The 26,296-nt window shown below is 58.9% G+C and overlaps 1 protein-coding gene across 6 annotated transcripts; it reads left to right on the top strand.

Moving 5' to 3' along the window:
• Positions 1-984: 984 nt before the first annotated feature.
• On the top strand, positions 985-25,070 carry ADAM11 (ADAM metallopeptidase domain 11). Of its 6 annotated transcripts, none has more exons than XM_033182729.1 (27): positions 985-1,852; positions 2,318-2,493; positions 12,592-12,668; positions 12,856-12,922; positions 14,778-14,863; positions 14,950-15,025; positions 15,460-15,526; positions 15,593-15,660; positions 16,055-16,129; positions 16,216-16,287; positions 16,462-16,628; positions 17,499-17,583; positions 17,696-17,786; positions 17,906-17,957; positions 18,418-18,517; positions 18,600-18,671; positions 18,751-18,882; positions 19,312-19,392; positions 19,930-19,980; positions 20,084-20,147; positions 20,374-20,473; positions 20,690-20,809; positions 20,902-21,070; positions 21,159-21,273; positions 21,359-21,449; positions 22,457-22,474; positions 22,969-25,070. In XM_033182729.1, exons 1-27 carry the CDS (start codon positions 1,792-1,794, stop codon positions 22,982-22,984), a joined length of 2,349 nt encoding a protein of 782 aa, XP_033038620.1. In that variant the 5' UTR covers positions 985-1,791; the 3' UTR covers positions 22,985-25,070. The 6 variants fall into 6 exon arrangements, with proteins under 6 accessions (XP_033038620.1, XP_033038619.1, XP_033038622.1 ...); XM_033182731.1 differs by having other exon boundaries at positions 986-1,852; positions 18,790-18,882; XM_033182733.1 differs by having other exon boundaries at positions 990-1,852; positions 15,593-15,656; positions 18,790-18,882.
• Positions 25,071-26,296: the final 1,226 nt, after the last annotated feature.

Here is a 26,296-nt window from a genome sequence, read left to right as displayed (position 1 = left end):
AGTAGGACTAGGGGTGGCTAAGAGGAGTGAGGCCCTAGAGTAGGGGACATGCCTCTCACTGACCAGCTGTGTGACTTTGGGAAGCTCACATAACCTCTCAGAGCCTCAGTTTCCCCCTCTGTAAAATGGGGAGCACAATCTCTCCCTCGGGACTCATGAGTTTCCAGGAATACCACATAGTAGGCCCTCATTCCCAGGAGCCTCCTCGCGCCTACATCTTGGAGGAGGTTCTCGAGATGTCTCCAAAGCGAAGGAAGAATTGGCTCAGCCTTGCTGAGCATCTGAGTCTGGCATGGCAGGTGGTTGGGGGTGGGGGGGAGTCACTTCGTTCCCTGCATTGATGTCAGCGCCTCCTGGGAAATCGCCTTCTCACCTCTCCTGGGCCTAAAATAGAGCGGGGGATGGGGGCATCACAAGCTAGAGGCAGTTCCCTCATCCCTAGCAGAGGCCCTGGGTCCTTGGGGAAGCAGAGGACCCAGGAAGGGGTTCCCTGCCTCCAATCTTGTTCTTCAGTGACTTGTGGTCCCCTAGCATGGGTACAAAACAGGTTAGAGTGGAGACTCATCAGCGTTCCCACCTGCCATGCCCACCACACCCCACATCATCTCAGGTACCTGGCCTTCAGCACCCCCAGCAGAAGTCTGAGGTCCCAGCTCTGCTATTGGGACCTATCATTCCCCAGGAGCCGGGTGGAGGGCACAGCTGGGGATGTAGCTTGGGAGGTCCAGTATTTTTGCAGACAGGGCAGCCTAGTCTGACTAGAGAGGGAATGCTGGGGGACTCCAGAGGTGTCTTCTGCTCCTAAGGATTGGGATTAGTAAGGGAGGGGGAGCCATGGGGCATGCTAGCAGCATGTAAGTGATCTGGCCAGTTTATATTTTATCTAGGGGGAAGGACAGGGCGCCTGTGAGAGACTCAGGAACCCAGACGGAGATGCCAACCCTTCCTGATGGTTGGAGTGACAGCGATCCCTGAAGCCCTCCTAGAGGCCGGGACATCTTTGGCGGGGAGAAGGAGCCGATGGGAAGGGGTCTGGACCGCGGGCTTGGGAGGACTCCTCAGTGACACGACCCGTAGCGAAGGTGCAAGAAATCCCAGAGGCGCGGAGCCTGGCGTTCGCCAAGAGCCTCTGCCCACCCCAACCCCAGCTTCCACAGCCTAGGGTCAAGCGGGGCGCTCCGGGCTGGGGCTGGGGCTGGGGCTGGGGCAGCCTCTCCGGGGTACCACGACCGAAGGCGAAAGCGGGCGCCACAGCCACGCCCCTGCCCCCGGCCCCAGACGGGCAGTCGCCGGGTCGACCGCGGGGGTCCCCAGTCCCCTGCCTCTCTATCCTACAAATCTACGAGTCCTCGGAGATGCTCAGGCAGAGGTGGCCGAGGAGGGGCCGCGGGATGAGGTCGCGGAGCGCCGCCGCCCCGCACCTGACGAGAGGCCCCTGAGGTGCGGGGAGGGGCCCCGGGGCGGCGCCTCTTTTGTCCTCCCGTGGCGGCGGCCCGGGCCCTGCGGGGCTGGGGGGGCCGGGGGGCGGCGGGAGAGCGGAGGGCGGGCCCTGGGCTCACGTGCTCGCCGCTCCGCTCTTAACCCGGCCCCGCCGCCCCGCCGGGATGGCCGCGGCCGGAGCGCACTGAGCCCCGGCGCCGTCCCCGCCGCCCCCACCGCTCCGCGACCCCCGCCCGGCCCCGCGCCCCCGCCCCGGCTCCGCAGCCGGCGCCTCCCCACCCCCGTCCCTGCTCCCGCCCTCCCCGCGCCGCTCGCAGCCGCAGCCCCCGGACCGGGAGGAATGAGCGAGCCATGAGGCTGCTGCGGCGCTGGGCGTTCGCGGCTCTGCTGCTGCCGCTGCTCCCTCCGCCTGGTGAGTGACCCCCACCTGGTCCCGGCGCCCCCTCCCTGCCCCCGCCCCGAGATGTGCGGCTCTTGCTGCTGCAGCCACCTTTTCCTGCAGTGCTCAGGGTGACAGCCGGTCCGGAGCGCGGGAGGGTGGGGGAGCGGGAGAGGAGGAAAGGTGCGTCCACCCACCTGTCCCCAGCTGGCCAGGCCCACCGCGTCCCTGCCCCTGCCGCCGACCGGCCAGCTCTGCAGGTCTCTCTGCGGGTTTGGGCGGATGGGGGGGGCAGTCGTGACGGTTGAGCGGGCGTAAAGCTCCTGGCCCCCTCCCCGCAGGCTCTTGCCTCTGCAGGGCAGCCAGATCCTCCCCACCCGGATCGCCCTAGGGTTCCAGGGGCCACACCAGAGTGGGGGATGCGGCATGTCCACCCCTTTCCCAAGTCTCCTGCCCCAGGATGAGCAGCTGCCTGCAGCCATGGCCTTGTTTCCCCAGGTCTTGGGACCCAAGGTTCTGCTGGAGCTCTGCGATGGGGGCGCTTACCCCAGCTGGGGGGCCCAGGAGCCCCTGAGGTCACCGAACCCAGCCGTCTGGTCAGGGAGAGCTCCGGGGGAGAGGTCCGAAAGCAGCAACTGGACACCAGGGTCCGCCAGGAGCCACCAGGGGGCCCGGTGAGTGGGGCTGGGTGGTGATGCCAGGGGCTAAAGCAGGCCTTCGAGCCCCTCGGAGCCCAGGAGGTAGCCAGTGCTGGAGCCCTCCTCAGCAGCTGCCCCGCAGAGTTCCCTTCCGTACAGTGGGCTATCAGGTGGGTGCTGGAGCCCACTGGTGGGGAGCCCAAGACTGCCCAACCCCAGGGCCCCCTCCCATTATTGCAGGGCCCCCTGTCCTCAGTGTTCAGGGACGCCTAATGCGTAGGTCTCAGGCCCGCTTTGGGTCAGCCTTCCAATGGCCCCCTGCTTCGCTCTTGCCAAAGCTAGTGGTTCTGCTCAAAACAGGGCTTGGATGGGGCAAGTCGGGGGCAGGGAGAGGCAGCCCAGATTCCAGTCAGGGATTAGGGTTCCCAGGTTCTCATCACAGCCACCTCAGTGGGCTTTCGTGGAACAGCTTAGTGCTTGCTGCTGCCTTAGTTTCCACACAGTGCCCAGATAGGCTTGTTGTTCTCCTTCCTGTCCTGGCTGAAGGTGGGGCCTTGGAAAATAACTCGAGGCCCCAGGCCAGCTCTACCTGCCTGCCCACTGTCCGTTCCAGCTGCCAGGCCCCACCTGCCTTCCAGAGGAAGGTTAGGCATGAAGGAGATTAATTGCAATTAATAATTAATTAATATCATGTGAATAATAATCACCCAGATGGAATATTCATTCAGCACGCCCCAGTGCTCCAAGAGCTGGAGCTGAAAGTGAGCCAGGCCAACAGGGCAGCAGAGGGCGGACTGGCCGGCACAAATAGGAGGTGTAGGGGAGAGACGCAGAGGAGGGGTACAACTGAGGCCTGGAAAGTTTTGGCAGCTGGGAGTGGTGGGAGGTAAATCGGGCTGGGCAGAGGGAGGAAGGAGGGAAACGGAGGCTAACATTACGGACATCTGTCAGACTGGCATCTGGCCCTGCCTAATGTACTTGGTTAAAAGCCCTTAAGGGAGGGGAGCAGAGGGGGATGCGGGGTGGTACAGGGGTGGAGAATACTGATGAAATGGATGGAGCAGGAAGGGAGCATGCATAATAGATGGACCATCACTCAGGGCCGTGCAGAGGGGCAGGGGGAGGGGGCTAATGGTCCGAGGCCCGTGGGCACTGGGGTGGGGTGGTGGGTGGAAGCTGCCTTCAGTGACTGCCCAGGCTCCCTGGGAGGTACGTGGTCCCAGGGCCAGGGATGGGGTGTCCTGGCCACTGAGTCTGGCTGTCTTGCCTGGTGTCACTTGCTACCTGTGAACTGTGAACCCCATGGTTACACTATGGAGGAACTGATGGTCCACCCGACTGCTGGGGCTCTGGCTTGTGCTTTAAGGGATATGCAGATTGAGTCATGGAGGGATGCCACCATGGGGTCCGGGGACAGAGATGAGGGAAAGCCTGGAGTCAGGTAGGGATGAAAAGTCAAGTATTCCGACTGGACAGGTCGCTCCTTCAGCTTGACCCTTTCTGAGCAGAGACAGAGGCGGCAAAGGATAGGAGGTTCTGGTCTGTGGTGGTGTCTGCAGCTGCGTGGGAAGGTCAGGATGGGTGCAGTTGAACTGGTTAGGTTGGGGGTCTCTGTGTTCTTCTGCAGGTGAGTGGGTGCATGTGAGTTGTGTATGTGATCCACCGATTCCAGATACTTCTGAGGGGTGTCTGAGAGCCTGGGCGGGGAGGAAATGGAGTTCCGTGGATCTGCCAGGCAGTGATTATCTCCAATTTTGGGGTCTTCTGGGACTGAGACTTCCTAGGACCCTCGTGGCAACCTCCTCAAGGGACTTGTTTGGGGCCCTGTCTTATCTGTGCCTCAATTTCCCCTGAGGTCCCAAAGCTGTGGAGTTCTATGGGCCACTCTGCCAAGCTTTGTATGCACTTTACATCACTTATTTCTCCCAACTCTGTAAGGCTTGTAAATTTGCATGTGTGTGTGATGGAGTTCACTCTTGTTGTCCAGGCTGGAGTGCAATGGTGTGATCTCTGCTCACCCCAACCTCCACCTCCTGGGTTCAAGCGATTCTCCTGCCTCAGCCTCCTGAGTAGCTGGGATTACAGGCGTGCACCACCACGCCTGGCTAATTTTTTGTATTTTTAGTAGAGATGGGGTTTCTCCATGTTGGTCAGGCTGGTCTCGAACTCCCGACCTCAGGTGATCCGCCCACCTCAGCCTCCCAAAGTGCTGGGATTACAGGCGTGAGCCACCGTGCCTGGCAGCTTATAACTCTGGTCAGCCCTGTTTTGCAGATAAGCAAACTAAGGCTTAGAGGGATGAAGTAAATTGCCCAAAGTCAATCAGATCTTAAGCAGTGGAGTTGGGAGTTTTCTCCACACCAGGGCACTTCCAGTTCTGCCTCCAGGGCTCTCTGGATTTGGGTCCAGGAGGCAGTCTCCCAACTCCACCCAGAGCAAGGAGACAAAAAGACACATCCAGAATATTTTCCCTAATGGGAAGGAGATATGGCAAACCCTCAATCTCCTGCCTGGCATTTCTCCCGGGGTTAGAGCGCTTTTGGCCTCAGAGCCACGGGGTCTGATGGTGGATCCAGTGTGAACTTGAGCCTGTGCGTGTCCTAGCCAGAAGTACCCTAGCCGAGCGCTGCTTGGGTTTTGCCTTAACTTACTGCCCTGGTTTAGAACTTCAGGCCCAACTGGTGTTGAGCTGGCAGCAAGATCTCTGGTCATGTATCAAGTCCAGGGGCACATGCTGGCTGGCAGGGCATGGAGCGCTGAGCCGCTGTGGCTTTGGGCTGGTCGCTTGACTTTTCAGAGCCCCCATTTCCTGTTCCCTAAAATCAGGATGGTAACATATCTCAGTCCCACCTACTATCAGGAGGTGGTGATGGGAAAGGGCTTTACGTGCTGAGGATTCCTGGCTTGATGGGGGCGAGAGTGGGGGTGCAGCTGGGACCGAGGAAGAGATACAGTGGTTGGGAAGGAATTAGAAGCTGGAGAAATTAGGCTGGGTGCATTGGCTCACAGTGGCCAATGTTAGGGGATTGCTTGAGACCAGCAGTTTGAGACTAGCCTGGGCAACATCGTGAGACCCCCATCTCTACCAAAAAAAAAAAAAATTACACAAGCATGGTGGTGTGCACCTGTAGTCCCAGCTACTCCGGAGGCTGAGGCTGCAGGATCACTTGAGTCCAAGAGTTCAAGGCTGCAGTGAGCTATGGTTGCACCACTGCACTCCAACCTGGGCTACAGAGTGAGATCCTGTCTCACACAACACAACGACGACAACAAAAAGAACAAGCTATAGAAATTATAATATTTACTAGGCCTTTTTGCAGCAGGCACTCCTTTACGTGTAATTATTTAATCTTCAACACAGCTCCCAGAGGTGGGGCTGCTATTCCCATCTCGCAGATGGAGAAACAGGCACAGAGAGGCAACGTAACCGCCCCAAGTGACACAGCACTTGAGCACGGAGTCAAGACTGATCCCCAAAGCAGGGATCTCACTCAGCGCACTGCCACTTCTTGCTCTGGGCTGAAGGGAAGAGAGACACAGACGCACCCTTGCCCTCTCTCTGCCACTGCACTCAACCCCCTCACTTCTGTCCAGCCTGGAAGCAGGCTAGGCCTGAGGCCCAGAGAAGTGGGGCAGCTTCTGGGAGTGCAGAAACCTGTGGTCCCAGGGAGCCTGCAGCTGAGGCGTGGTACAGGTCAGACAAAACTACCATGTACAGGTGGGCTGGTTGTTCACTGGACTAGGGTGACTGGGCAAGGGGTAAGTGAGCTGAATGCAATCCGTGGGCTTATGGGGCCACATGCATTCTTACTTGCAGGGGGACCCCATTTTCTTTCTTTTTTTTTTTTTTTCAGACAGTCTCGCTCTGTCACCCAGGCTGGAGTGCAGCAGCATGATCTGGGCTCACTGCAACCTCTGCCTCCCAGCGAGGGAGCGATTCTTGTGCCTCAGCCTCCTAAGTAGCTGGGATTACAGGCGTGCACCACTGCTTCCAGCTAATTTTTGTATTTTTAATAGAGACGGGGTTTCACCATGTTGGCCAAACTGGTCTCGAACTCCTGACTTCAAGTGATCCACCAGCCTTGGCCTCCCAAAGTGCTGGAATTACAGGCGTGAGCCACCTCACCTGGTCTTGGGACACCTTTTTCTGATTCACACCAGGCTGCTGTGTGGGTTATGCCTGCCCCCGGGGAGACCCAGACTCCTTGGGAACAAGGAGAGAGCAGGACATGGGGAGGTGATTAGGGTCAGGGGTGAGGAGGTTGCAGACCTGGTACATAGAAGCTCATCTGAGCCAGCAAGGGGAGGAGCGCCTCAGTCTCTGGGCTAAGCTCTTGCGAGAGCTGCCCAGGCCAGCATTTACTGAAAACGCCACCCTAGAAGCCCTCCACGGTGGGCGTGTGCTGCAACAGTGTTTGTGTTTTCTTCCTGCAGAAAGGTGAAGGGCAGTTGAATCAGGTTCGCCCCCAGCTCTTGAAGATGGGCCGGCAGGGTGCCACAGGGGGACCAGGGTCTGTGCCTGGGGCCCTGATACCCCACTAGAGCCAAGGCCACGTTATAGTGTGTGTGGCCAAAGTTGCGGCTCTCTCCTAGGTTGAGGCAGGTAGCTAGAAGCCAGGGCTAGGATATGTGCTGGGCCCAGCTTGTTCCCAGGAGCGAGGTGGGGGCATAAACTGAGCCCTGCGATGCCAGAGAGTTGAGCAGGCTTGGTTTTGGTGTTAGAGGCTGCACGCTGTGGCTTTGAGGTGGCACAGCCTTAGTACAGGGCCTGCTCCTCTGCTTCTGACTGTGTGACCTAAGCCAGCCACTCAGCCCCCTAAACCACAACTTCCTCATTCATAAAATGGGGATACGCTCATAGTTTCCATCTCTCAGGCTGCTGTGAGGACTTGAGATGACGAATGTCAGGTGTCCAGCCCGAGATCTGGCAAAATAGCCGATGGTCAACATCTCTGAGTGTCCAGGCAGGGTGCTGGGCCCTGGTGCTGGCATGAGGGCTGGGTGTGAGAAACAGGAGCCAGGATATTTAGGGGTTACCTGTCAGCCTCAGGCGGGGTCCAGGGGAGAAACCACATGAGCAGGACTCTGGCCTGTGGGCTTGGCCTCACCCAAGCACCCTCCCGGCTGCCTAGAGGAACTCAGCTGTCCAGAGTCTGTCCCCAGAGGGACTGATGACCCTGTAAGGAGGTGGCTCTGTTCTCAAAAATGTAGGTCAAATCCCATCATTGGAAATTCGTCTGGATGTTCTCATTGTCTGGGAATCCCGCTGCCCTCTTGATAAATGGAGCACCCAACGCATTGCCAGGGGCGGGTAGGGGGAGCTGGCAGGTGGGTGGGTGGGTGGGGGGTTTCTCCCAGCTGGGACATACTCCCAGGCGGAGCTCCTGCCTCTCTGGCTCCTCCCCAGTTTGCAGCCACCCGGCCCACAAGGTGGTGGTATCTCCTTGTGGGAGGAGATTCCAGAAAGACATCCTCAGGTGAGACACCTGACAAGTAAATCACACCATCTACCCAGATCTGGAGCATAAGGCCACTGTTCTGGCATGTCCCTGTCACAGTAGGTGATCCAAAGAGGTTATTTATCCAGTTCCTCAAAGCCCTGTTCAGCTGGAACATTTACCCTTCCTTCTTCTTCTTCTTATTGACCCTTATGATAACACATTCAAAAGGGCTTTTATTTAATCCTCACAACAATCCTGGTTTTTCTTTTCTTTTTGTGTAGAGACAGAGTTTTTTGCGTGTCGCCCAGGCTGGAGTGCAGTGGCACGATCTTGGCCCACTGCAACCTCCGCCTCCCAGGTTCAAGCAATTCCCCTGCCTCAGCCTCCTGAGTAACTGGGATTACAGGAACACACTGCGACGCCCAGCTAATTTCTTTTGTATTTGAGTAGAGACAGGGTTTCACCACATTACCCAGGCTGGTCTTGAAACTCCTGAGCTCAGGCAATCCGCCCACCTTGGCCTCCCAAAGTGATAGGATTACAGGCACAAGCCACCGTTCCTAGCCCAACAATTCTGTTTTACCGAGGGGAAAACTGAGGCCGGGGGCATGAAGCAGCTTATCTCAGGCCTTGCGATGCCTTTCCATTCAATGTGAGTGTTGAGCCCGTGGGCAGGGAAAAAAGCAGGCATAGCCCTTGCTCCAGGGGACTAAAGGTCACCCACCTGAAAATCCAAATCAGTGATCAAATAAGTGTATGTCTACTGTGTGCTTAAAGGCCCAGAGGCAGAGGGCACCAAAGCTCTGTGTGGGTTGGCAGGTGCAGGCCGTGCAGGTGAGGGCGGAGAGGAGAGGGAGGTCGGGGCAGGAGTTCGGAGTCAGCACATGAGGGGCTGTGCCTGGAGGTGGTGAGGAGCAATGGTCTCCCTTCTCGAATTTCCTGGAGCATTTGGGAATCCTAAAGCTCCTCAGTCCCCTTCCTAAGACTATGTGTCTGTAGGTCTGGAGCAGAGCCCAGGCACCTGTATTTGTGCTGCTGGGTATTTGGCAGAATCTTTGCCTTTTTCTCTCTGCACCCCACATCTGGTACAGAGAGGACGAGGCACCGTCCCTCTGAAGCAGATGTCTAGGAGACTGGGTGGGCCAGCCAGAGAGGAGCCTCGGGTAGAAGGGGTGGTCACCCCTGCCAGGCGGTCACAGCTGCTGTGGCGACCGAACTCCAGCCCCAGGGTGAGATCCGGCCCCACACCTCCCCAGCCACCCAGCCATGACCCTGGGTCAGTCACCTCCAGGTGTCTCCCTGAGCCTCATCCTGGCATTTGTAAAATGAGGACCAGACAGCCTGGGCAGGTTGAGATCAAATGAGCTGGAGCATGTGACAGCCTGGGCAGCTGGGGGAGCAAGAGACAAGTGCAGGACACAGGGTCAGCTGAGGGCTGGTGTGACCTCAAGACCAAAAGGCCCCTCCCCCCAGGGATGGAGGGACAATGGGATGAGGTCAGAGGCAGGGCAGGGGTACAAAGTAGGGCCAGGCAGGGAACTCTGTTTGGCTTTGATGGAGCATTGGCTCAGTCAGGCCAGACACAGAGGCTCAAGTCTGTAATCCCAGCATTTTGGGAGGCTGAGGCGGGAGGATGGCTTGAGCCCAGAAGTTCAAGATCAGCCTGGGCAACATAGTGAGATCCCATCTCTAAAAAAATTAATTAATTTTTTAAAAAGAACATTGGCCAGGCAGGGTGGCTCACACCTGCAATCCCAACACTTTGGGATGCCAACAGTGGATCACAAGGTCAGGAGTTAAAGACCAGCCTGGCCAAGACGGTAAAACCCTGTCTTTACTAAAAATACAAAAAAATTAGCCGGGCGTGGTGGTGGGCGCCTATAATCCCAGCTACTCGGGAGGCTAAGGCAGAGAATTGCTTGAACCCAGGAGGCAGAGGTTGCATTGAGCTGAGATCGCACCACTACACTACAGCCTGGGTGACAGAGTGAGACTCCATCTCAAAAAAAAAAAAAAATTATTGGGCTAAAGCTGGGCTTGGGGCGGTCTTGGGACTCTGTGCCAGCAGGAGTCCCCACCGCCCCCCCACTCCCCAGGTGCCAGGGCCACAGAGATTCTGGGGACTGAGATAGGTTTGTCTGACCCATCTCTTCCCTCAGACTAGGGACAGAGTTGTGTCCCCACATGGGGCCAGGCCAGGCAAACATGCCTTGGTATGTGGTCTCTCTCTCTCTCCCACTGCCTTTTGGGGGCTCTCCCAGCCCCTTCTTGGGCCACCTCCAGCCATGCCCAGCCCCCAGCCCCAGCTGCCCCGGCACTGCCCCAGGGGCTTATCTGGTCTAAGCCCTATGTCCCGCTGGGGCAGGGGACAGCCCACCCCTGAAGTTCAGCTGCACCAGGTGGGGAAGGGGTGAGAGCTCAGCAGGCGGCAGGAGGTGGTAGACAAGGAGGGTCCTAAAGTATCTGGCCTTGCTCCCCTATCAGCTGGGGCCTTCCCCAGAGTTGGGGCTGGCTTGGCCCCTACAGAGAGGAAGCAGGCTCGATGGGATGGCTCACAGACCTTCTGAGTGAGGGAGATTCTGTTGGTGCCAGGGCAGACTCTGCTGGAATCTCCAGGCCCAGGACGGCCCCACTACACAGCCAACCTCCTGGCCTCGCATCTGGGCTCATCTGAGCATTTTCTTTTTTTTTTTTTTGAGACGGAGTCTGGCTCTGTCACCCAGGCTGGAGTGCAGTGGCCGGATCTCAGCTCACTGCAAGCTCCGCCTCCTGGGTTCACGCCATTCTCTCGCCTCAGCCTCCCGAGTAGCTGGGACTACAGGCGCCCGCCACCTCGCCCGGCTAATTTTTTGTATATTTTTTTTTAGTAGAGACGGGGTTTCACCGTGTTAGCCAGGATGGTCTCGATCTCCTGACCTCGTGATCCGCCCGTCTCGGCCTCCCAAAGTGCTGGGATTACAGGCTTGAGCCACCGCGCCCGGCCCTGAGCATTTTCAGTGGGAAAATCTGAGACTCAGAGAGGTTGCTGGGTCATCCCTGAGGCTGCATGGTGAGAGAGCGGCATCGGGGCAAGGGGTCTGGCAGACTGCTCCTCTAGGCAGCTGTGGAGGGGGCTGGCATAGGGGCTTGTTGGTGGAGGGCAGATAGAACAAGCAGGAACAGTCCCGGGGGCAGGGGAAGGCCAGGATGGTTCAGGCCATGGGCTGGGAAGAGGATGTGGCAACTCCTTGTCCTTGACTTTCTATTTCGGGCTGATCGATGCTCTAGGGGCTCAGGATGGAACTGGGAGCCTTGGTCAGCCTGGAATAGGATGAGTCGGTGTCCTTGGGGCACAGAGGTCTGCTCACCCAGGCCCTGGCCGTTGGTCCCCCATTGCTCCTCTCTCGACCTCTCATGGACACTGGGCCCACTTCCATTTTACCCCACCTTTGAGGTGAGACAGCCCTAGAAGCAGACTCCCTCGCTCCACCACTTTTTAGCTATGTGACCTTGGGCAAGTTGGTCAGCCCCACTGTGCCTGTCCCCTGTCTTTCAGATGGGAATGGCAGTAATCTATCCCATAGAGTTGCTGTGAATATCAAATGAGGCGATACTTGCAGTGTTTAGACCAGGGCCTGGCACACAAGAAGCGCTCGGTAAAGATGAGCAGTGATGAGGTGGTTGAGGAGGAAGAACGACAAGGCACAGGCTATGGATTTCATGACCGTGACCTTGGGGCTGTCTTCCTTTCTGCAACCTGCTGTCCCCACCACAAAGCCAGGTGGCGAACAAAAGCCTCCCATCTGCAGGGCAGAGTGGGTGACCCTCATGTGGGGGTCTGGAGTCAGTCTTCTGGAATGAACAAGGGGTAGGGAGAAGGCCCCAGTCCTGAGTCCTCTCAGCCCTTCCTGGGCCCTGGGGTTGCTGTGATCCGGGCGTCCTCGAGCGCCCAGGCCTGGGGGGCCGCCATCTTGCTCAGGCCTGGTGCGTTGCCGTGGCAACCTGGAGCCTCCAGCCTCACTGCACTTTGAAAAATTTATCAGGAAAACTTCCGTGTTTAAAAATTAACCACGGGATTGAAATATTAAAGATGAGCTGCTTTGGGCGAGGCAGAGGGCAATGGATTTGGGGGTAGAGGAGCCAAGTCCTTCCTCCCAACAGGATGGCACCCGCCTGTCGCCCAGTTTCCGGGGGTGCAACCATCCATTTCCACCCACTCGCCCCTGTCCGAGGCCTCCTATGTAGATAGAGGCTGGCACCAGGGTAGGGGAAACAGGCAGCAAGGGTCCTGCCTCCCACTTCCTGTTTGTCCTTTCCCCATGATACTCCTGGGGCCCTCCTGTTACTCTGCCTGATGGTGGGATGCCCCTCACCAGCCAGGAGGGCATAATGAGGCAGAGGGCTGGCCGGGCTGGCCCTCTCCATCCCGACTGCACCTGCTGCCCAGCCCCCCGATGCATAGGTGCCCAGGCCCAGAGGGCAGAAAGGCGGCTGTGCTCAGGGCTGAGCACTCCTGCCTCTGCCCACTAGTGAAGGAGCAGGGTCGTGGAGGAAGAGGAGCTTGGGCAAACCATCTCATCCCCAAATCAATGGTCCCCTCAGCTGCTAGGGCTGGCCACCCCCTCCCAGGGCTACTGTCTGTCTCGGGGTCCCCCCGACTCCCACCTTCAGGCCTCCCTGAGTTGACTCCCCCTCTGCCCTCCCCCCACGCCAGCCTGTCCATCTGGCCCAGGTGAGTTTCGTCATCCCAGCCTTCAACTCAAACTTCACCCTGGACCTGGAGCTGAACCAGTGAGTGTGGCCTTGAGCCCAGGAGGAAGGGTGGTGGTGGGGTGGGGGAGGCATGGCAAGGGCCTGGCTGCTGGGGGGCTGGGGGTTGAGCCAGGGCAGGGGATACCTGGATCCTGAGCTGGGGCAGGCCCCAAGCCAGACCTCACCTCGCCCGTGACCCCCCTTCCCGCTGCCCCCTCTATCTCAGCCACCTCCTCTCCTCGCAATACGTGGAGCGCCACTTCAGCCGGGAGGGAACAACGCAGCACAGCACCGTGAGTGCCTCTGTAGGGACCGGGGCCGGGGTGGAAGGGAGATGCTGTTTCTGTGGCTCTGTGGTCACAGGTATAGGGACAGGTGGCTGCTGCAGATGGGGTCCCGGGCCTGGCCCCTCGGCACCTTCCCTCTCTCCCGACCTGAGAGGCTCTGAACGTGGACAGTGGGCAGCTTGAGTGCATGGGGCCCCGAGCTCCCCTCACTTGGCCCCAGAGCTCCGACTCCCAGCCAGCCCACCTGCCTTGCATGGGGCCTACAGGGACCCTCGTTGTTCCGAGCCGGCTGCCAGGAATCCCCCTCTCCAGACTCTCCTGAGAGGGGCAGCTGAGGAAAGGCCCTTTTTACTCAGTACCAAGGCCCTGGAAAATCCCAGCTGCCTGGGACACCAGGGTCCCAGCCCTGTAGGCTCTAGAGCCTGAAAATGAATGAGTGTCTATAAATAGCCTGTCTCACCCCCCCCAACCCCCCACCGCCTGTTCAGTAACTGGAGCACAAGTAATTCTGCAGGAGGCAGAGCTGGAGGGGAAGGGTGCCGCAGGTCCCCCCAGCCCCAACCCACAAGTCTGGCCTGGAGCACACATGCTGCCCATCACTCCTCAGTCAACCACAGGCCCAGGGTTGTCCTGGGAGGCAGTGCATGAGGTTGTGTGTGATGTTAGGGGCGAGTACATGATTAAATGAGATAATATATGGTTAGTACACAGAGCAGTGCTGGGCACATGGTAGGTGCTAAATAAACACTGCCTGTTATTCTCAAAGGAGTCTGATCCCTTCCTCAGCCCCAGCAAAAGGCTAGGAACCCTTGCTGTAGGCCGGGCTCCTATAATCCCATCACTGGGAGGCTGAGGTGGGCAGATCACCTGAGGTCAGGAGTTCGAGACCAGCCTGGCCAACATGGTGAAACACCGTATCTACTAAAAATATAAAATTAACCAGGTGTGGTGGTGCGTGCCTGTAATACCAGCCACTCAGGAGGCTGAGGCAGGAGAATTGTTTGAACCTGGGAGGCAGAGGTTGCAGTGAGCTGAGATCACGCCATTGCTCTCCAGCCTGGGGAACAAGAGCGAAACTCCATCTCAAAAAACAAATAAATAAATAAATAGAAAAATCAGGCTGGGCACGATGGCTCACGCCTGTAATCCCAGCACATTGGGAGGCCGAGGCAGGTGGATCACGAGGTCAGGAGTTTGAGACCAGGCTGGCTAAGATGGTGAAACTCCATCTCTACTAAAAATACAAAAGTTAGCTGGGCATGGTGGCACGCACCTGTAATCCCAGCTACTTGGGAGGCTGAGGCAAAAGAATCGCTTGAACCCAGGAGGTGGAGGTTGCAGTGAGCTGAGATCTTGCCATTGCACTCCAGCCTGGACAAAAAGAGCAAAACTCCGTCTTATAAAAAAAAAAAAAAAAGAAAGAAAAATTAGCTATATGTGCCTGTAATTACACGTGCCTGTAATCCCAGCTACTTGGGAGGCTGAGGCATGAGAATGGCTTGAATCCGGGAGGCAGAGGGTGCAGTGAACCAAGATTGCACCACTGCACTCCAGCTTGGGCAACAGAGCGAGACCCTGTCTCAAAAAACAACAACAAAAAAAAAAACCCTTTGCTACAGTCCAGCTTCCTCATTTTATAGATGAGGTGAAGGAGGCCCAGAGAGGGCTAGGAACTTGCCCAGGATGGCACAACAGATTAGGAGCACCACTCATCTAGAAACAGGCTCCAGAGCCCCAGGTGTACTCGGGGATTGTGGCCACCTGCACACAGGGCAGCTTCAGTGGCCCCCAAAAAGCCTTGAGGCCTGTCAGCTGCCCCCAGCCTCATGCCAGCATTCTGCTCACTGTTCTGCTCCTCCAGGGGGCTGGAGACCACTGCTACTACCAGGGGAAGCTCCGGGGGAACCTGCACTCCTTTGCCGCCCTCTCTACCTGCCAGGGGCTGCAGTGAGTACCGGGAGGGGCCAGGCAGCTGGGAGAAGCCTCCGGCCCAGGCCTGGGGACGGTGGGGAGCTGCGCCTCTCTCTCCACAGTGGGGTCTTCTCTGATGGGAACTTGACTTATATTGTGGAGCCCCAAGACGTGGCTGGACCTTGGGGAGCCCCTCAGGTAAGCCCCACACAGCCCCTTGCCGTCCTCTCTGGTGGCTCTGCCAAGCTTGTCCCAACAGCTGTTGCTGCCACCTCTTCCTCCTCCTGCTCCTCCCTCAGTAACCCCAGCCTCACTGCCCTCTTCAGTGACCCCAGCTCTGGTTCCCTCCCTCCTGTGCCCCAGCTCCCCCTGTGCCCCCAGCTCCAATGTCCCTTCTGTCCCCTAAGTGACCTCCCATTGGGCTCCAATGTCCTTTGCCCCTGTCTCTCAGAGTGCCCCCAGGTCTTGACCCCGGAATCTGAGTATCTGGGAGATCAGATCTGACATGGGAGCTCTGGCCAGTTCTGGGTCACCCCAGGGTGGGATGGGGGTGAGGACTGGATCTGGCCCCCCCAAGTGGGCCTGGAGCAGACCCAGTTGGCACCCCAAGAACTAATTTCCCCTCATTGCAGGGACCCCTTCCCCACCTCATTTACCGGACCCCTCTCCTCCCAGATCCCCTCGGATGCAGGGAACTAGGTAAGGGAGGGAAGGGGGGGTGGGGAGGGGCCGGCTGTGCCCCCCTCACCTGCCCCCTCCCCACAGGCTGCCTGTTTGCTGTGCCTGCCCAGTCGGCTCCTCCAAACCGGCCGAGGCTGAGAAGGAAAAGGCAGGTACGGGGGCCCGCACAGACCTCGGGCTGCAGAGACCTCGGGCTGCACAGACCTCAGGCTGCCAAGAGACCTCGGGCCATGGCCCGGAGCAGGAGGGCACCCCCATCCATGGCTGGGGCAAAGGAGGGCTCAGATGGATGTGGCTGGGGACCAGGGACTGTGTCTGGGAGAAGCCCCCACCCCTTCCCTAATGCTGGCATCTACAGAGGTCACATCCTGGGCAAACCGAGGCTGCCTGCCCTCATTCCAAAGCTGAGGAAGGACGGCACCCTCTGCCAGTGGGGAGCTGGCACTGTCACTGGCTGGAGTTCAGACCCCCCCATCCCCATGGCTTGGCCATGAGATCAGTCAAGACATGGAAGGGACTGATTCCAAGTGCCCACCCACCCCCCAGGTCCGCCGGGGCCACCCTACAGTGCACAGTGAGACCAAGTACGTGGAGCTAATTGTGATCAACGACCACCAGCTGGTGAGTGTCAGGGCAGGGATGGGGGGGTGACACTGGGAGGAGGCCACAGAGGAGCCTCGCCCTCCTCGCACTCTTCTTTCTCCCAGTTTGAGCAGATGCGACAGTCGGTGGTCCTCACCAGCAACTTTGCCAAGTCCGTGGTGAACCTGGCTGACGTGGTAAGTAGCTCTCCCTCCCTCCTTCCCTCCTCCTTATGGCCCCCACCTCATCACACACATCAGGGGGTACTGTCAGCCCCTGGCTCCCACTTCCTAGAGAGACAGGTCCTCCTCCAGCCCTGGCCCCAACACCCACTCCCACCCTCCCCTCCAGCCCCCTCATCTTCTCCCCAGATATACAAGGAGCAGCTCAACACTCGCATCGTCCTGGTTGCCATGGAAACATGGGCAGATGGGGACAAGATCCAGGTGCAGGATGACCTCCTGGAGACCCTGGCCCGGCTCATGGTCTACCGACGGGAGGGTCTGCCTGAGCCCAGCGATGCCACCCACCTCTTCTCGTGAGTCCCCCACCCCACACCTGCCAGCCTCTGCTAGTTGCTACAGTGCTTAGGGTTACTTAACACCTGACCTGTGCCAGGTGCTCCTCTCAGAGTCTGGGCACTGGGCTCACCTTGCACCTGCCACCTCCCCCGAGCCACGTGCAACAGGCTGGGCATCATCCCCGGAATCTGAGGTTGATGCCCTTGTCTTAGCCCTGGTGGTCCTCTTCTGTCTCTCACCTTCTCTTAGTTCCGTCTTTCCCCTTTTAAACTGTCCCAGCATCCCTTCCTCAGGGACCCAGTGCCCTGGTAGGGGAAAAAAATCTAATAAAAGGACCTTGCGACTAGACATGGTCTACTAGGAGCCTCTCCTTTGCCTTATGGGCAAAAGAACCCAAGAAGGGGCCAGGCGCAATGGCTCATGCCTGTAATCCCAGCACTTTGGGAGGCCAGGGCGGGTGGATCATTTCAGTTTAGGAGTTTAAGACCAGCCTGGCCAACATGGTGAAACCCCACCTCAAAATACAAAAATTAGCCGGGCGTGGTGGTGTGCACTTGTAGTCCCAGCTACTCGGGAGGCTGAGGCAGGAGAATCGCTTGAACCCAGGAGGTGGAGATTGCAGTGAGCCGAGATGGTGCCACTGCACTCCAACCTGGACCACAAGAGTGAAATTCTGTCTCAAATGAAAAAAAAGAAAGAAAGAAAGAAAAAGAAAAGAAAACAAGAACCCAAGGAGGTGGGGAAGGGTCTTGCCTGGGGTCACCAAGGCTGAGGTAAAGGGCCAGGCTCATCTCCCGAGGAAGGACTCTAGTGTGAGGGGCCCCACGACCACCCGGGGAGCCACAGGGGAGGGCAGCAGGCCATCCTGACAGCGCACTGCCTTCCAGGGGCAGGACTTTCCAGAGCACCAGCAGCGGGGCAGCCTACGTGGGGGGCATCTGCTCCCTGTCCCGGGGCGGGGGTGTGAACGAGGTGAGCAGTGAGGGGACATGGCTGGGGTGGCGGCTGAGGGAAAGGGGCTTCAGGGGCACGACGTGCCTGTTGGAAGGTGTAGACATCTGTGCCCCATCTTCCCCACCCCCAGTACGGCAACATGGGGGCGATGGCCGTGACCCTTGCCCAGACGCTGGGGCAGAACCTGGGCATGATGTGGAACAAACACCGGAGCTCAGCAGGTATCCGCCCCCCGGAAGCCCCCGTGTGGCCCACGCCCAGCAGCTCTGGAACGCGGAGGGTGTCAGTGGGAGGGTTGGTCCTTGGCCTCCCTCATATCCGCCTGGCTTACCCCCCTCAGGGGACTGCAAGTGTCCGGACATCTGGCTGGGCTGCATCATGGAGGACACTGGGTGAGTTCTTGGACAAACCGGGGGAAGGTCTTGGGCGAGGGGAGTCTTAGAGCGAGCATTGTTTGGCAGTCTGGACCAGGGGGCTCAAGAGGCCCACCTCACAGAACCACTCAGGATCCCAAGAAGCCCAGTTTTCCGCAAACACTGCCCCGGGAGACCCAGATTTCCCTGCTGGGACACCAAAACCAGCCAGGCTGCAGTGCGCATCGTGGCCACTGGGCGCCGCCCAAGCCTCGCATGGAGACACCTTCCCTCCAGCGCGGCTTCGAGTCCCCAGGTTCAGCGGAGGGGACGGGAGCGACAGGGACAGGCGGGAGGATTCTGGTGCAATCCCGGGGAAGATCCTCCACCTCCTCGCGATGGTGACCAAGTCCCCCAGTGTACCCCCTCCGCAGCCTTGAGACGGCTGAGGGTGGGTTGGAAGGGAGCAGCCAGCGGCACCTCCCCTCGCCCTATCCAGGTTCTACCTGCCCCGCAAGTTCTCACGCTGCAGCATCGACGAGTATAACCAGTTTCTGCAGGAGGGTGGTGGGAGCTGCCTCTTCAACAAGCCCCTCAAGGTACCAGCCCCGCGGCGGGGAGCATGGGAGCGGGGCCTGTGCGGGGTCCGGGTCAGATTCCCGACCTGTCCTCCCGGTCCAGCTCCTGGACCCCCCAGAGTGCGGGAACGGCTTTGTGGAGGCAGGGGAGGAGTGCGACTGCGGCTCGGTGCAGGTGAGCGGTGGTGCGGGCGCCAGGTGGGGGACCCGGATGCGGGGGTGGGCACGAGGGAGCGTCCGACTGGGAGGATTAGGTCTCGCCCGCCTCCCTCCCCTTCTCCCGCGTCCCTCAGGAGTGCAGCCGCGCAGGTGGCAACTGCTGCAAGAAATGTACCCTGACTCACGACGCCATGTGCAGCGACGGGCTCTGCTGTCGCCGCTGCAAGGTAAGGAAGACCGGCCGGGAGGCGGGGCCAGGACGCAGGAGGAGCGATTGGAGGCCTTCAGATAAGGGGCGGGAGCTAGGGAGGGAAGCGGAGCCTTCGTGGGCGGAGGCCTCTGGAGCGGGGCTTGATGCGAAGACAGCGCCAATGGGGAGCAAGGGGCGGGGCTACGAGGAGCGGGAAGGGAAGGCTGCCCAGAAGGAAGGAGGGGAGGGAACGTGGGCGGGCTTGGGGGCGGTGCTGAGTGCGCTGGGAGCGAGGTGGGGAGCGTGCACGAGTTGGTGGGAGCAGGGAAATAAGAACAGGCCTGAAACGGGGCGCTGGGGAGCTGGAGGGCCTGGGGACGTGGGGGCCCGGGGAGCGGGCGTCCTGGGGAGGGCAGGGCCGAGGCATCCATTCCTGCCTGACCCGGGGAGCGCGTCTCTTCCCTAGTACGAGCCACGGGGTGTGTCCTGCCGAGAGGCCGTGAACGAGTGCGACATCGCGGAGACCTGCACCGGTGACTCGAGCCAGGTCCGCCCGGCCCCGCCGTCCTGTGGAGCCCTGGGCGAGGCAACCTCTACCCTTGTAAATTTAGTTTTCCCGGGCGAGTGCTCAGCACTCCCCTCCTCTCCACAGCTGGCTTCAACCCCCAGTCATCAGACTCAGTTTTCTTATCTGAGAAAGGGGTTCTTCATGCTCCTGGCTTTGTTCCTTCAATCATTAAACCAGAATGTATCGTCTGGCTGGTATTCCCAGCGCCTGGCCCGGTGCCTGGTGTAGGTTAGGGATCAGAGTAGATGATATTAGTTAACATCTATTACAACCTAATTACATGCCAAGCATTTATCTCCCAGCCCTACGAGGGAGGGAGGCTGGAGCGGCTCTGGGGCTTGCAAATCCGGGTGGTCTGGGTCCAGAAACAGACAGATGGCTTGTCCTAGGCGTGGAAGAGCCCTGTGGCATGAGCCCCCACATGAGGGGCACTTGGCACCCCAGCATTCCTCCCTGAGGCAGCCCTCAGCTCCAGTCCTGGGGCTGCTCCGCTCAACCCCACCCCTCTCTCCACAGTGCCCCCCTAACCTGCACAAGTTGGACGGTTACTACTGTGACCATGAGCAGGTATGATGGCTGCCTTCCTAACCTGGGCTTCAGGGCAGTCTCTTGTCTCCACTGTGACCACTCAGCATCTCCATCCCTTGTCTCCTAATTCTTGGACCCTCAGGGCCGCTGCTACGGAGGTCGCTGCAAAACCCGGGACCGGCAGTGCCAGGCTCTTTGGGGCCATGGTGAGTCTGGCTAGGGCTAGGAGCAGGGACTCCAGAGGATCCAGAGCTGAGGGGCTGGGGAGAGTGGGTTCCAACTGAACAGGCCCCCAAGCGTGTAGCTCCCCAGGATCTCAGGGACCCAGGCAGGCAGACTGGGGATCAGGCCAGAGTGTGGGAGATGCAGGCCTGAGGTCTCGGGGTGGGTCCTGGGGTGCGTGAGGTGACACTTGGCATCCTCTCCCCACAGCGGCTGCAGATCGCTTCTGCTATGAGAAGCTGAACGTGGAGGGGACTGAGCGTGGGAGCTGTGGGCGTAAAGGATCGGGCTGGGTCCAGTGCAGTAAGCAGTGAGTACTGAGGCTCCCAGAGGGCCTTTCAGCTCCAGGGGGGGTGTGAGACTTTTCAGAGATGGGGCAACAGGTTCTCCCAGGAGGAGCCTGTCAGTCCCAATGGGCGGAAACGTGGCAAATTAGGTGGCAGGGTGCAGGGTGAGGGCAGATTAGAGTTCAGTAGTTGAGTCTGAGGTCAAACTTGGGGCTCACTGTCTCTATGTGCCCCAACAGGGATGTGCTGTGTGGCTTCCTCCTCTGTGTCAACGTCTCTGGAGCTCCTCGGCTAGGGGACCTGGTAGGAGACATCAGTAGTGTCACCTTCTACCACCAGGGCAAGGAGCTGGACTGCAGGTGCTGCCAGGAGCAAGACTAGGGAGGGAAAGTTGCAGCTGTGCTGGGGGTGAGGAGACAGAGGGCTGAGGCTGGCTGTATCACTTCCCCAGGGGAGGCCACGTGCAGCTGGCGGACGGCTCTGACCTGAGCTATGTGGAGGATGGCACAGCCTGCGGGCCCAACATGCTGTGCCTGGACCATCGCTGCCTGCCAGCCTCTGCCTTCAACTTCAGCACCTGCCCCGGCAGTGGGGAGCGCCGGATTTGCTCCCACCACGGGGTGACTGCCTGGAGCCTGGGATGGCGGGAAAGGCTTTCAAGGGGGGACAGGCCCCTGCTCACCTCTCCTGGCCCTGCCCTGACTCTAGGTCTGCAGCAATGAAGGAAAGTGCATCTGTCAGCCAGACTGGACAGGCAAAGACTGCAGTATCCACAATCCCCTGCCCACGTCCCCACCCACAGGGGAGACAGAGAGATATAAAGGTGAGGCTGGAGCTGGCCGAGGGGGGTCTGTCTGTCCCACTCTCTATGCCTGTCCTTGCCAACTAAGCCCTGCCCTTCTCCCCAGGTCCCAGTGGCACCAACATCATCATTGGCTCCATCGCCGGGGCTGTCCTGGTTGCAGCCATCGTCCTGGGTGGCACGGGCTGGGGATTTAAGTAAGAGACGCACACACCCTGTGCCCCCTGGCATCCTTGATGGGAGGGTCAGAACCCCTGACTGGTGGAGCTGAGGGGCCCTCCCTGAAAACTCAACTAAACCAGAGCTCATACGTCATAGGCCCAAGTCGCCTGCAGGGCTTAACGTTTCCAAACTAGGAGATTTTAGGCTGGATAAGGTAGCTCACGCCTGTAATCCCAGCACTTTGGGAGGCAAGGCAGATGGATCACCTGAGGTCAGAAATCCCAGACCAGTCTGGCCAACATGGTGAAACCCTGTCTCTATTAAAAATACAAAAGTTAGCCAGCCATGGTGGCACACACCTGTAATCCCAGCTACTTGGGAGGCTGAGGCAGAGAATTGCTTGAACCAGGTAGGTGGAGGTTACAGTGAGCCAAGATCGCACCATTGCACTCCTGAGCAACAGAGCAAGACTGAAAAAAAAAAAGAAAAGAAAAGAAGGAAGGAAGGAGAAAAGAAAAAAAAGGAAAGAAAGAAAGGAAAAGAAAAGAAAAGAAATCAGGAGATTTTACACTAGCAGTTCGGATTTCCAGCTCTGGAAACATGAGGAGGTTGAGCCCCAGCGTTCCTCTAAGCATCCCCGAATAGCCACAGAGTGGAGCTGGGCAGGGGCTGCCCAAGCCAGGCATGTGTCCTCTGGTCCCCAGTCCCCACCCAGCCTATCATGCTTTGTGCGTGTCTAAGTCTGGGGTCCTTGTGCTGGTCTAACCCCCTTAATGTGCAGAGGAGGAACCCACCGCCCAAGGTCACATGATTGAGTTACTGGCCGAGTCAGAACTGGAACCTGGGATGCATTTTTGTAATTTTTTGTAATTTTTGTAATTACCTGGGGTGCCCTAGGTAATTCTCCCAGGCCCTTACATTAGTGTCCAGGCCCCCTGCTCTGGGGCAAGGGGTCGCATGGCAGCCAAAGGCCCCTCCCTGAGAGAAGCAGAAGGTCAGATGTCTCCTTTTCCTCTCCCCTTCCACCATCCTCCCCCTGCAGAAACATCCGCCGAGGAAGGTACGACCCGACCCAGCAGGGGGCAGTGTGATGCCGGCCACGTCATCCCTCCCGCTGTCCTTGTCTCCTCCATCTCATTCGTCACCCCGCGTTCTGTGGATGGGGAACGGGGGCTGATTCCCCCACCCCTGCTGCCAGGCTGTCCCAGCAGGGGTGGGAGAGCCTCGCTCGGGGAAGAAGGTCCCTGCTGCCCTCGCCCGCTCAGGCCACGTCCTTCTCGACTGCCCTGCTGCGGCCAGGCCCTCCCCCGCCACCAAGTGGAACTGGAGCTGTGCCCCTGGCGGTCCCCATCCCTGGGAGGGCCCTCCCTGTGCGTCCCATCTGTTTTGTCTTCCATGTCACCACTGTCTGACCTCCCGCAGATCCCTTCCCCGGCCAGCCTGTGACTTGCTGCCTGCCTCCAGGGCCCAGCACTGAGCTCCGGGGGCCCTGCTGGGGGGCTCTCCCCGTGGCCCCTGCTCATGTCCTCCCCTGATGCCCCCTCTCCGTTCCAGGTCTGGAGGGGCCTAAGTGCCACCCCCCTCCCTCCAAGCCTGGCACCCACCGTCTCGGCCCTGAACCACGAGGCTGCCCCCATCCAGCCACGGAGGGAGGCACCATGCAAATGTCTTCCAGGTCCAAACCCTTCAACTCCTGGCTCCGCAGGGGTCTGGGTGGGGGCTGTGGCCCTGCCCTTGGCACCACCAGGGTGGACCAGGCCTGGAGTGCACTTCCTCCACAGTCCCCCGCCCACCTCCTGCGACTCAGCCTTGCACACCCACTCCTCCGTGTGAATGTAGCTTCCATCTCATGGATTGCCACAGCTCAACTCGGGGGGCCTGGAGGGATGCCCCCAGGCAGCCATCAGTGGACCTAGCCTGGATGGCCCCTCCTTGTAACCAGGCAGCTGAGACCAGGGTCTTACCTCTCTGGGACCTAGGGGGACAGGGCTGACATCTACATTTTTAAAAACTGAATCTTAATCGATGAATGTAAACTCGGGGGTGCTAGGGCCAGGGCAGATGTGGGGATGTTTTGACATTTACAGGGGGGCCCAGAGAAACTGAGGTGTGGCCATCCCCCAGACCCTCCCCCAGGATGACCACGCCCGGAGTCCTGTCACTGAGCACAGGCAGGGGCTGGGCATCCCAGCTTGCCCCTGCTTAGCCGCGCTGAGCTTGGAGGAAGTGTGAGTGCTGATTCAAACCAAAGCTGCCTGTGCTGTGCCCAAGGCCTAGGTTATGGGCACGGCAACCACATGTCCCAGATCGTCTTCAATTCTAAAACAACTGTCCTGCTGTCCCTGTCAGGACGCATGGATTTGGGGGGGGGCGGGGTCTAGAAAACATAGTTCCTGAAATAAAATGGCACCTTCCCCCTTTCAAGAAGGGTAATTCTGGGGCCAACTCAGGGTTTAGGTGCCCCCTGGTGTGGCCTAGATGTCCCCGCCTGGGCCATCTTTCTGGGGAGGACTCTCCTAGGTAGGGAAGGCCAGACGTGGCCCAGTGCCTGGAGGGTTAGGGGCTCTGCCTGGGATGTGCAAGAGGAAGTAGGAAAGGGAAGTCTCATGGACGATCCTAGGCTACTAGGAGTCCTTAAGGCCCCATCAAGTCCATTCCACTCCCTACCCCCATTCCAGGGCCGAGTAGTAAGTTTACAGATGTTTCCCCCCATTACGTGCCCCCGCCCATCCCTGCTGCAGCGAGCCTGAGAGCCAGGCGGAGCCAGGCACAGCTCCTCAGTCTTCTCACACAATCCTGCCGGTGGCCTTCCCTCATGACCCTTGCTTGGGAGGGCAGAGCTCTGGCTCCTTGACCCTAAAAGATAGCTGGCAGGGGCAAGATGGGGGCCAGCTACCTGATGGATGAAAGCCACAAGTGAATATAGTTCTTGTCACCAGGGGTGCCCTGCCCTCACTCGCCAGGGAGTTCTGACACCCCACGGCCCGTGAGCTGCCTGTTTGAGGCCCTCTGTTTCTGGGGCACCTTCGAGGAGGCGCTGTGGAGGAAATCGCTCCCCGTTTATTCACACCCCCTCAGGGGCAAACAGGCCTGGGACCCGCTGACATCATTTTGGGTGGCTGGATGCACCTGACAGCAGTGGGGTCCTCACAGTGAGCTCCAGCTGGCACTGCCCACTTAAGGGCTGAGTGGAGGGACCCCCCCAGCCAGCTCTGCCCCACCAGCCCTACAAGCTGAGGTGGGGCGGGGAAAGGGCTGGGCGTCACACTATTGTGCTGCCGTAAGGCACCTGTGCGGTGGTGGTGCACGCGTGCACACAGGTACAGTGCATCTGGGCACAACTTTTGGATCCACATCTCTGCACAAGTGTGAATACCTCTGCACACATGGGCATGTCTGTGTGTGCTCATGTATATGGGGTAGGGAACATGAGACTTCCTGTGACCAGTCCACCCTGGCTCCCAGCTGTCTGCATCCTCCTGCCCCGCCGTGGCGAGTGCCTACCCTGGCAGAACCCAGGGAGGAGTGGAGGCTGCCTCTGCCTGGGCCTCCACACAGCATCCTGTACATATGCCACCTGGGCTGGGGGTGGGGAGGCAAGGCCAGGAGCATCGATTAAAGATCACATCCTGGGGCTTCCAGGGAGCTCACACCAACCTTGTGTCTCTCTCTTGTCTGTGAATGGCCATGCTGTGACTTGTCTCCTCCCTGTCCCCTCTGGCTCTGGAGGGAGCATGACAACTGGGGTGCTGGAGGCAGGAAGGGAACGCTCAGGACCAGCTCCAGGACCCAGAGGAAGGGGTGTTCCTCTCCATTCATGGTGAGGAAACAGGGTGGAGGCCTGGCCCTCCCACTTTGCTTCTTCGGCTCTTCCAACAAAGACAGCTGTGCCCCTCCTCTGACTCCAGCAAAGCAGGAGGTGAGGCGAGTAGAAAAGCATTTTCCCAAAAGTCGGGAGACCCAACTTCCCTTTTATGGCTGGAGCCAAAGAAACCTCTCCTCTCCTCCCAAAAGATTCCGAAACGCTGGACAAAACCATCAGCCTGTCTGGTCCCAGGGCATCGTGTTCCTGGGCAGCAGAGAATCTGCTCTTTCCCCACGCCTGTGCCCTCTGGCCGAGCCTGGGGCAGGAGGGGACTAAGTAAGGCCAGTGCTGGGAGTCCCTCCCCTGGCTGGGGGCTGAGTCTGAGCCAGGAACCTGCGCTGATTATTCCTGTCTCCCCCTGCTGAGTGCTTGGGCCTAGAGGTATTCACAGACTGAGGGCCTGGGAGGAAGAACTGGGGGAGGATCCATTGGGCTCTGGAAGTCCTGTTTGTTAAGGGAAAAGATGAAAAGAAGCAGTTGGGGGCAGGGAAACAAATGAAAGGCTGGAAAAAATGGAGAAAGAAATAGCAGCACCAAGCAGGGCCTGGTGAGAATTGGCAGCTAGAAGCTTTGGGATCATAGCCCCCCATTCCTGGACAGGTAGAGTTCCCAAGGCCACCTCAGATCACGTGTCAAGAGAGTAGGACCCAGGGCCTCGTTCAGCTTAGATTCCTACTCTGGCATCTGGTCGCCGCAGGACACTGGGTAACATCTAACTCCAGTGTCTCCCGCGGCAGAAGGTCAGCTTCTTCCTATTCAGAGTGCAGGGGGAAAAAAGCAAGAATCATTCTCAAACCGATCAGTCATGAACTGAAGTCTAGCTGTGCCCTTGTCTTCCTTGCTCTAGGATGAATAACACTATTTTTAACTTTCTCCTTTGCTTCTGCCTCTCAACTCCTCCATGTCCATGCTTAACCCTTTCTCAGCTCCCAGTTCCCAGTCTATCTAGGTCTCATGTGTGGTTCAGCTGACCCTCTAGATACGGAAAGGGTGGCTTCTGGCAGATGAATGGCAAGA

The sequence above is a fragment of the Trachypithecus francoisi genome, unplaced genomic scaffold (assembly GCF_009764315.1).
Source record: "Trachypithecus francoisi isolate TF-2019V2 unplaced genomic scaffold, Tfra_2.0 Lachesis_group20, whole genome shotgun sequence".
Lineage (NCBI taxonomy): Eukaryota > Metazoa > Chordata > Mammalia > Primates > Cercopithecidae > Trachypithecus > Trachypithecus francoisi.
The sequence above is the reverse complement of the archived record's forward strand: the minus strand, read 5'-3'. Positions and strand labels throughout refer to the sequence as shown.

What these genes read in the sequence shown, in the direction of transcription:
- ADAM11 (XM_033182728.1), top strand. Translation starts at nt 1,792, where the DNA reads ATGAGGCTGCTGCGGCGCTGGGCGTTCGCGGCTCTGCTGCTGCCGCTG. An exon ending in GGCTGAGAAGGAAAAGGCAG is followed by an intron (nt 15,661 to 16,054) that starts GTACGGGGGCCC and finishes CCCACCCCCCAG; the next exon opens with GTCCGCCGGGGCCACCCTAC. An exon ending in GCGACTGCGGCTCGGTGCAG is followed by an intron (nt 18,672 to 18,750) that starts GTGAGCGGTGGT and finishes TGGGAGGATTAG; the next exon opens with GTCTCGCCCGCCTCCCTCCC.